This window comes from Crocuta crocuta, unplaced genomic scaffold (genome assembly GCF_008692635.1).
Source record: "Crocuta crocuta isolate KB4526 unplaced genomic scaffold, BGI_CrCroc_1.0 scaffold80, whole genome shotgun sequence".
NCBI lineage: Eukaryota > Metazoa > Chordata > Mammalia > Carnivora > Hyaenidae > Crocuta > Crocuta crocuta.
Window position 1 is genome coordinate 3,012,303 of NW_027527559.1, and position 9,900 is coordinate 3,022,202.

At 43.8% G+C, this 9,900-nt stretch overlaps 1 protein-coding gene across 1 annotated transcript in view; it reads right to left on the minus strand.

Moving 5' to 3' along the window:
* Nucleotides 1-7,861: 7,861 nt before the first annotated feature.
* LOC144236414 (baculoviral IAP repeat-containing protein 3-like) overlaps nt 7,862-9,900 on the minus strand; it is a 12,978-nt gene continuing 10,939 nt past the window's right edge. The window contains 3 exon segments of the mRNA XM_077770044.1: nt 7,862-8,709; nt 9,070-9,111; nt 9,515-9,769. Coding sequence (XP_077626170.1) covers nt 8,516-8,709; nt 9,070-9,111; nt 9,515-9,769 — 491 coding nt within the window. The 3' untranslated portion in view covers nt 7,862-8,515.

Below are 9,900 nucleotides of genomic sequence, written 5' to 3' on the forward strand. Positions count from 1 at the left end.
CATTCCCCCCCCCCCCCTTTTTTCACTTCATAGTACATTCTGGAGATCACTCAATACTGGTGTATATGTAGAGAGAGATTCCCCATTTCTGCAGAGTAGTCCATTGTGTAGTTGTACCATAATATATTCAACTAGTATCGTAATTATTCAAATACTTCCCTCTTGTTGAACATCTGGGTGGTTTCCAATGTTTTGTTTTTACAAGTAGTGCCGGAATGAATAATCACAGACGTACATCGTATTTTAAGATATATTCCCAGAAGTTGGACTCTTAGGTCAAATGGTAAATTCACATGTAATTTTGCTAGACATGGCCAAATACCCCTCCCCTTCCAGAGAAGTGTTAGTGTTTTGCAATCCAGTCAGCAATGTAAGTTCCTTTTTCCTGAACAGCTTCACCAGGAGAGTACATTGTCAAACTTCCAGATTTTTGCCAGTCTGTTAGATTAATAGTATTTCAGTATAGTTTTAATTTTATTGCTCCATTATGAATGAGATTAAACATCTTTCCATGTGTAGCAATTGCACATGTAACATTTTATATCTTTTTAAAAATTAAGAATAAAAGAATCCTAAAATGTTACAATTGATTATGTGCTATTGCTAAAGAAAAAAATTATTCTGACACTTGTTGAAATGTCAACATATGAGAAACAACCAGTAAGGAAGACTTTATTCAGGACGGTGGCAACATGAGTATTGCAATAGGGAGACAGAGCAGGCTCAAGTCTGAATACCACTAAGGCAGCTGAGGATTCACAGTCAACCAGCAGAATGACTGGGCAGTGGGTGTAAAATAACTTCATGAAGTCATCAAGGGCAGCGGGATTCTTGCTGAAGACAGGCTAAGAGCTTATATGTCAAAGGTAGGGGATGAGGAAGTTGTTCAAATACCAAGGGTGAGGACATTCTCACCAAGCTGACCTAGCGGGATTCTTGCTAAGACCGAGGAAGGGGAAGGTGAACAGAAGGTGCAGGGCTTGACCTATGCGGAAGGCGTAGACTTAAATCTGCAGGACAAGCCTCACCCTTCCTTCCTGAGCTTTTCCTGCTGGGCTCCCAGAACCCGCCTTCTTTTCTTTGGTCTTTAGCTAAAGACGGTATTTAAGCCTGTACTTAAGCCAATTCAGGGAGTTACTAATTTTCCCATTATGTATACATGTTGAACTTCTGTTTCTTCTCTTGTTAATGTCTCAGTCAAGACGCAGAAGGGTAGAGGGAAAATTATTTTTAAAAAAATTTTTAAGTTTATTTATTCTGAGAGAGTGAGAGCACAAGCAAGCAGGACAGGGGCAGAAAGAGAGAAAGAGAGAGAGAGAGGGAGATTTCTGCAGGATAGGTCAGAGAGAGAGAGATTCCCACGAAGGCTCTGTGCTGACAGCTCAAACTCACGATCCATGGGGCTCAAACTCACGAACCATAAGATGATGACCTAGGCTGAAACGAAGAGTTGGACGCTAAACTGACTGAGCCACCCAGGTGCCCCGGGAAAATTATTTTATAGTATATAGTGATATACCAAAGGGAAGGTTCTCCAGCTGGGGTCCTGTAAACTAGATTGGACCAAGATATAGTAACAAGAGAAAAACAGAAGTTTACTAAAATGTGCATCACACGTGTACATTTGAGAAACCTCAATAATGAGTAGCCTGAAGAGGTAGTTAGAAGTGGGGTTAGACACCACCAAAGGAAAAGAGGTTTGGGCATTCTGGGTGAGAGAGGAAAGTCATAGGAAAATGACCAGGAGAAATATGGTAAAGAAGAGTTTCTTAATAAGTAGTGTTTTTGCACATTTAAGACCATGCCCTCTGCACTGCTAAGGGTCAAGAGTCCTGATACTCCAGAGGGAGACATCTCTACAAATGGAAATTGACTTTGCAAATATAAATTTCTTTTTGGGAAAGGAAAACTTATGCCCTGTTTTTAGAGCTTTCCCTGTATCTGATAGTTCCCAATGGCCTTCAGCTCAAAAGAATCCACATACCAAAGAGACATATTTTGGGGTGGCATTTTCTGGTACCACTGAGTACACAGATGAAATGTATACTTCCCTGAACTTTTGAAATACTTCAGTAAAAGGAATGAACAGAACCCAGAACATTAAGAACTGGGGCATTTTGGCCCCATCACAGTTCCTCTGTCCAATTTTTAGTTACTTACAAGCATTCCAAGCATGTCCTTTCCATCTGTTTTTTTTAATCGCTCTATATTTCTGTCTTAAGACTTTGCCTTATTTTGTGTTTTCAATATATAAGACCTCTTCATTAGGGTTTTGGAAATAGAAAGAATCTGAACCCACTTGCTTTAATCAGCTTATTTTACATATGAGGACTTGATCAAGATGATTGCAGAAAGTGTTTGTAGAGCTCTGTTATGGAGAATCTGAATGTTCATGACAATTTCAAAACTGTGTTGTCTGTACAAAGTCAAATTTTGTAAATTTCAGAAATATTTAAAACCTTAATAAGTTATCTTTGTTTAATATGAATTAAAATCTCAGCAGCTCTAATTTCAAAAATCAATGAATTAAAAGTTAGGATGATAAAGGTTGTACATATGGGTTAATATGGTCCCTGTATACCGACCTCAAACTGTTTACTTCCCTTTTTTTAATGTTTATGTATTTATTTTATGAGAGAGAGAGAGAGAGAGAGAGAACACGCAGGGGAGGGGCAGAGAGAGAAGGAGAGAGAGAATCCCAAGCAGGCTCCACTGTCAGCACAGAGCCCGACATGGGGCTTGATCCCATGAACTGTGAGATCATGACCTGAGCTGAGATCAAGAGTCAGACATTTGACTGACTGAGCCACCAGGCGCCCCTCAGACCATTTACTTCACAGCAGGCTGGAACCACTCGCTCAAGAGCTTGCCTGTGCCAAACTCAAAATTTCACACATCTAATTGCTTTAAATGCATCCCAAATAACCCTATTTTGCCTGCCTGCTTTGCATACCCAGCATCTGGTACCTAAAGACAAATCCTGAGGCCGTGAAAACCCCTACACTGCTGCTCATCTTAGCTCCTTGAGCGTGAGCTTCTCTATCCAGCTATTGCACAACATCACCTAGACACTGAGCCCCACTCTAGCGATGGCCCCACACTCGGTTTCTGGATGGACTGCTGTGAGGGACTTCCACTTCCACGTAAGTGTCAAGGCACCACCAAAATAACGCTCACGTTTTATGCTGCTGCCACCTGTTGCCAAGTCTTTAATCAGGCCTCACAGCCTCCTTGAACTTACCACCAAAGGAATCACAATCCTAAGGAAAAGCCTTATGATTGCAGAAAAATAGTCACAAGAAGTCATGCAGACAAATACATGGCAGAGGGGAGATTGCTCTCTCTGTATTTCCTGACAAAGCAGGCAAAGATAGAAGATTTCTAGGACCCACGAAGCTCATGCAGGTCTGGGCAAGCCTCTCCCTGTGGTTTCCCAGACAGCAATCATGTGGGGCCTCTGGACGGCTGAGTCCAGAGTAGAATTGTTGGAAAGCCTTGGAAAATGCAATAAATAAATAAAAAGAACCGTAGGTTACTTAGAAAGTTGTGTTCTCCCCATGGCCATTAATGTAAACGAGATAACATAAATATTGAAAACATACACATTTTTTTAAATGACAGCTTAAAATGATTCTAATCTTTGCGATATAGCCAACACATCACAATGTATTAAATTTAGGCAAAAAAATGAAACAGCCTTTACTTTAATCTCTGCCGCTTTTCCTTGAGTTATATGGCCTTGAGCAAATCATTCAACTCTTTCATTCTTTTAAGAAATACTTATGGAGCATATACCTCAGACATAGTTCTGAAAGTTCCATGTCCAGAAGCTCACAGGCGACACAGAGTAGCTTCCTAGAGAGAATACTATTTTGTAGTGCACATTACCTTTGTATACACTCTGATGAGTCTCCAATATCTTGGAAGTGATAAAATTAAGAGCAGTTATATTTATCTAGACCAGGGCTATCCAAAAGAAATGTAATGTCATCTACATAAGTAATTTTAAATTTCTACTAACCATGTTAAGTAAAAAGAAACAAGTGAATTTATTTTTAGTAACATATTTCTATAACCCAATGAATCTAAAATATGATTTCAACATGTAATCAATATAAATTATAGAGATATTTTCTATTCTTCTGTAGTAGGTCCTTGAAATTTATTGTATATTTTATAGTTACCACGCATCTCAATTTAGACTAAGGTACATTTTAGGAGCCTGGCTAGGGATGACCATGTCAGATCACACAAATCTATTATCCACCAATATTCCCAATGTTTTCAAGTTTGAAGACCTGTCAAAATATTTTGAGGATAACATTATACTTCAACACTTTTAATATCCACTGATTGATAAATCATTGAAAACGTTCTTATGAATAAATTTGACATTGCTTTTCCATGTGTAATTATTTTGCGTAAGAGTGTCGACTGTTAAAAAACAAAAACAAAATTGGGGGCACCTGGGTGGCTCAGTTGGTTAAGCGTCCAACTCTTAATTTCAGCTCAGATCATGATCTCATGGTTTGTGAGTCCGAGCCCCCTGTCTGCACACACACTATGGAGCCTGCTTGGAATTCTGTCTCTGTCTCTGTCTCTCTCTCTCTCTCTCTGCTCCCCCCCACCACTTGCATGTGCACAATCTCTCTCTCTCTCAAAATAAATAAACTTAAAGAACAAAATTTAACCAAATGAAGATGTAATGGACACGTGAAATGGACAGCATCCTTCTCACATGTGGAGGGGAAGTTCCGAGGGCTGAGGGGCCTTAGGAAATGAAAGATTTTATAGGAAGGAGGACAGGGCAAGAAAGTTATTGGCAAGAAGATTGTTCTGGGGGGGGAGCGGGGAGTCTTAGGCAGATGACCTCATCTTCCTCTGGGGGATGGAGAGCTTCCGTGGCTGACTCACTGGTGCTGATGGAAAATTCCTGGCTGACCGGTTAAGACTATTTGCTGGGGAGGTGGAAACTGCGATTCCATTAGGTATTAAGCCCCGGTTTGGGGATGCCAGTTTTGGGCCTCTGGCTTGCTTTCTAACACCACGTGTATTTGGAAACTGGCACAACAGGGCATGGTACTATGTCACGTTACAACAGGCTATGACGTGATATGCTTAAGCTCCCCTGAATTGGAGTCTGGTCTGACACAATACGTGGATCACTCTTTCCAGACACCACCTGAGTTCCGTCGAAAACACACCTGTTACGGTAAGATGAGTCAAGCTGACCTGCTGACCCCTTCTGAAGGGCTCCCTACAGAGGTGACTCAGCATCCTGCCGGCAGAATGACCACTGAACAAAAGGATTCCTACGATCCCCCAATCTTGGGCAGCAGTTAACCATATCCTCCTTTGTGCACCTGCCTCAAGACCCCAGGTGATGACTCACTTGTTTGCATCTTGAAACAACAGGAGCACTTTCTAATTAAGAACATTTGTTATGCATTCTAACATTGAGGTGCTGCTACAGGAGCCCCATTCCACACAGGTGCATCCAGAGGTACAGATGGCCCACAATTAGCCCAAGGGGGCTCAGCTGTGACTCAAACCCAACGTGTGCAGACTCATCCCTGAGCTATGCTGCCTTTTCTTTTCTTTAATGTTTTTTAATGTTTCTTTTTCAGAGAGACAGAGACAGAGCATGAGTGGGGGAAGGGCAGAGAGAGAGAGAGGCAGACAGACATAATCTGAAACAGGCTCCAGGCTCTGAGCTGTCAGCACAGAGCCAGATGCGGGGCTTGAACCCACCAACCATGAGACCGTGCCCTGAGCCCAAGTTAGACCCTTACCCGACTGAGCCACCCTTGCGCCTTTCTTAAAGAGCAGTGCATCTCAGATAAGATGATGTGTAGACACCTAGCACGTGCAAGTTCTGTACATGTCTGCTGTTATCAGGATTCTAATGCCCGTGTTTGTGCCTTTTTAAAATGCCCTCTCCTGAAACAGTGGGCTCCACCATTCAGAACACAGCTCCACAGCCCACTGTGTTCATGACTCTTTTTTAAACTGGAGTGAGCTTTCCTTTCTAAAACTATCTCTTGCTACTCTCAATCGATGATGCTGCTGTAATACTTACCAATGGCAGGAGCTGAGCAAGAAGAAATCGCCTCTGACACCCCAGCCCCACTCACAGAATGCCGCTCACTCACTCATTTGTTCAGTGAGGGCCTTTTCCCTGCCAGGCTCTGTGCTGGGTGCTGGGTGCATGTCGGTGAACAATACACATGGCCCCCGTTCCCACGGAAACGTTGATAATGGAGTATGACGTTAAACAAATAAATCTATAAGTACAAATTGTGTTGTACAGTAAGCATTATAAGGAAAAAGAACAACAGTCTGCAAGACATAAATTAGGCGAGGGGGGAGGGGGGAGTCAGAGAACATCTCTCTGAGGAAGTAACATCTAGAGCCAGTAAGACCTGAAGAATGAATAATAGAGTTTGTCAGGTAAACAGTGAACGAAAGAATATTCCAGGCGAAGACTTCAAGCAAAAGAGCCTGTCACCTTTAGAAATTGCAGGAAGCCAGCGTAGCCTGGAGGCAGTGAGTGTATGAGGAGAGGGGCCGAAAGTGGGGCGGAAACCTAGACAGGATGTGTGGGAATGTGATACGGAGCAGGTGTCCTGTGCAGACTGAAAAAATGCCTGTGATTTCCACAGTACAAAGTGGAAATTCACCTAGGGCCCTCTTGACCACGGGAGTGGGGGTGGGCATAGTTTTAAAAAGAATCCTGGGTCTTTCAAGGATATTAGTGTTGCTTCTAAAACAGTGAATCACTTGGGCCACCTGGGTGGCTCAGTCAGTTGAGCGTCCGACTTCGGCTCGGGTCATGATCTCACAGTTCATGAGTTCGAGCCCCATGTCAGGCTCTGTGCTGACGGCTCAGAGCCTGGAGTCTGCACAGATTCTGTGTCTCCCCCTCTCTCTGCCCTTCCCATGATCATGCTCTGTCTCTCGATGATAAACATTTTTTAGAAATGAGAAATGAACAGGAGCTTCCCAGTGACGAAGGCAAAATTAAAATATTATGTGTAGTATGAAGTAAGAACCAGATGAAAAAAAAAAAGGATGTACTGGGTAAATATTTATCCTATAACAATGTTAGGTGACAAATGACCTACGCACTAAAGCAGAGTTTCAGTGAATTTGGCCGAGTGATCCAGGAGGACACTGTTACAGAACTTGTTACAGAGACGCGAAATCAGCTGCCCCTGAGGAGTCCCCACGTGGAGACAGCCCCTCCTCCCTGCTGGGTTCCAGACCTTTCTCCAAAGCAGACACCTAGAGCTGCTTTCAATGGCTGTCCCTGGTTTGGTGCCCGCACTGCTCCCCAGGTCTGTGTTACTTCTGGTTTTAGAGCCCTAATACGTCTACAGGAAGCGAAGCCTAGACAGTTGTGACTCGGGCATGCTGAGCGCCAAAGCGGCAGGCAGACGAGCACAGTTCGCCGCCCGACAGGACAGAATAAGTTTATTCCCAGAACCGGGCGCTGGTTCCAAGGCGCTGATCCGCATACTCTGAGTCCCAGACCCCCCACCAGAGCGGTACGAAGCAAACAAGGAACTTTTCCTGATGGGCAGGGCAGCTGAGGCTGCACAAGTGAATAAGCGAGCTCGGTGAGGGGGTCGCTCCACATCCACCCCCACAGCCCTGGCGACCCTGCAGGCGCGAGCCGGGCCGCTGGGGAGCCCTGCGCTGTCCCCGTGGGAACGCAGAGGCATCCTGCAGAAGGGGATCTCAGTACAGCCTGAGGCCCAGGGGGCGTCCGGGGGGAGGAGGGCAGCCAGGGAGGGGCCCGACTGCTACGCAAAGATTGTCAGAACGAGAGGAAGTCTGATGGCTTTATTAAAATGTCCCTCACAGAATTCTTTACAAAACCACCAAGCCCCTAAAAAATCATTCGACGAATATCCAGACCTTCTACGTACATGACACTGATCCAAAGAGACTGCTCTTGTTGAGTCTTAATACAACTCCAAAGAATTTATTTATTTATTTAAATGTTTTATTTATTTCTAGGAGAGAGGGAGACAGCGTGAACAGGGGAGGGTCAGAGAGAGAGGGAGTCACAGACTGAAACAGGCTCCAGGCTCTGAGCTGGCAGTCAGCACAGAGCCCGACGCGGGGCTCGAACCCACGAACCGCGAGATCATGACCTAAGCGGAAGTCGGACACTTAACCGACTAAGCCACCCAGGAGCCCCAAGAATTTAAAATTCTGAAAACTTATTTCAAAATTTTAAATTTTACTTCCCTTACGATTTCGAACGTGCTGACACTTGGATTAAGTATCGAGCGTGTAGTGCTATGTCTACTACTGTTCACATGAAAAGCCCGCCATTTTCTTGCTAATATATGTATGGTGGATATGTTTTAGATGTATATTTATATAAAACAGTTCAGCTGCAAATAGATAAAAAAGATCTTAAGGAAAGCAAATCATTATGGAAGTAAAAAATACATTACATTTAATCCATTAATTCTAAAGTTTGAGACAAAGTTTTGGCTCTTCTTCACGAGAGAAACGTACGAACGGTACCCTTGATTGTGCCCCTGCAAATAGGGCACTTTTGGAGCGAAGGGGCGCAGTCTTTGCACACCACCAGGTGGCCGCAGGGGATGAACACGACGGACACTTCTCGGTCCATGCACACTTTACAGGTTCGTTCCTCCTGCAGCCTCCGCAGCTGCTCCTCCAGACACAGACCTAACAAGGGAAAAGGATTTTTTAAATTTATTTTTATTTTTATTTTTTGAGAGAGCCAGAGTTCACGCAGGAGCAGAGGAGGAGCAGAGAAGAGGAGGAGCAGAGAGAGAGAGAGAGAGAGAGAGAATCCCAAGCAGGCCCCAGCCTGTCCGTGCAGAGCCCTGTGGGGGGCTCGAGCCCACAAACCGTGAGCCCATGACCTGAGCTGGAGTCAAGAGTCGGACACTCAACCGCCTGAGCCCCCAGGTGCCCGAAGGAAAGAATTTTTAATGAAAGGCAACTTGCTGTTTCTCCTCCCATAAAAAGCCAAGAAAATAAAATCAGTGTTTTCTACCAGCTAAGCTATTAGCACTACGTTACCTGAAACATCTTCTGTGGGAATAGACCTTAGGTCCTGTTCCACTGAGGGAGAGAAACAAAACGCACTAATCAAAATGTTACCATAACAACTAAGGTTCATATCTAGTCACAGAATATACATTTTTAAACTAACAGCTTAGACTCTGGCCAAATGCTATACATAATTGTCATAATGTCAAGGCAACACAAATCTTTAATCTTTTTGTGCAATTAATAGTTTACAAATTAAATTGAATTATTTTCAATAATCGCAAAGTATTAAAAGCATTTTTTAAAAAACTGGATTAAAATGAATTTTAAATTCTAGTGAGTTAACAGTGCACTATTAGTTTCAGGTGTACAATATGGTGACTCAACACTTGTGTACAACACCCAGTGCACGTTACATTAAGAGCGTATTTTCAATTGACCTAGAAAGTTCCCCACATGACTGTGCAGCACTCACTGAAGAAGCGCTTGTATAACACGGGGTCCGTTTCCAGTAGAGAGTTTTTAAATGCGACGACTGCAAAGCTTCCTTTCACTAACACAGCATCAATGAGCAATCTGGCTTGCAGCGATGTCTGTGCTTTCTGTGTAATGACACCGTGTTCCTGCTCCGTGAGCACTCTGGCCGCGAGGAGACCGTCCAGGATGGGGCGCACGGAAGTCAGATGTTGGAAAAGCGCCATTCTGTTCTTCCGGATTAATGAGACATCATCTGTATAAGAGAGAAAACAAACACAAGGATGTTCCAACTTTGCTCACAAACTTCCTCCCACGCCTACACGTGACTGCATGAAAAACAACATAATTCAGGATTGGGCAGAGAGAGCAGGGAGCGGGGGGGGG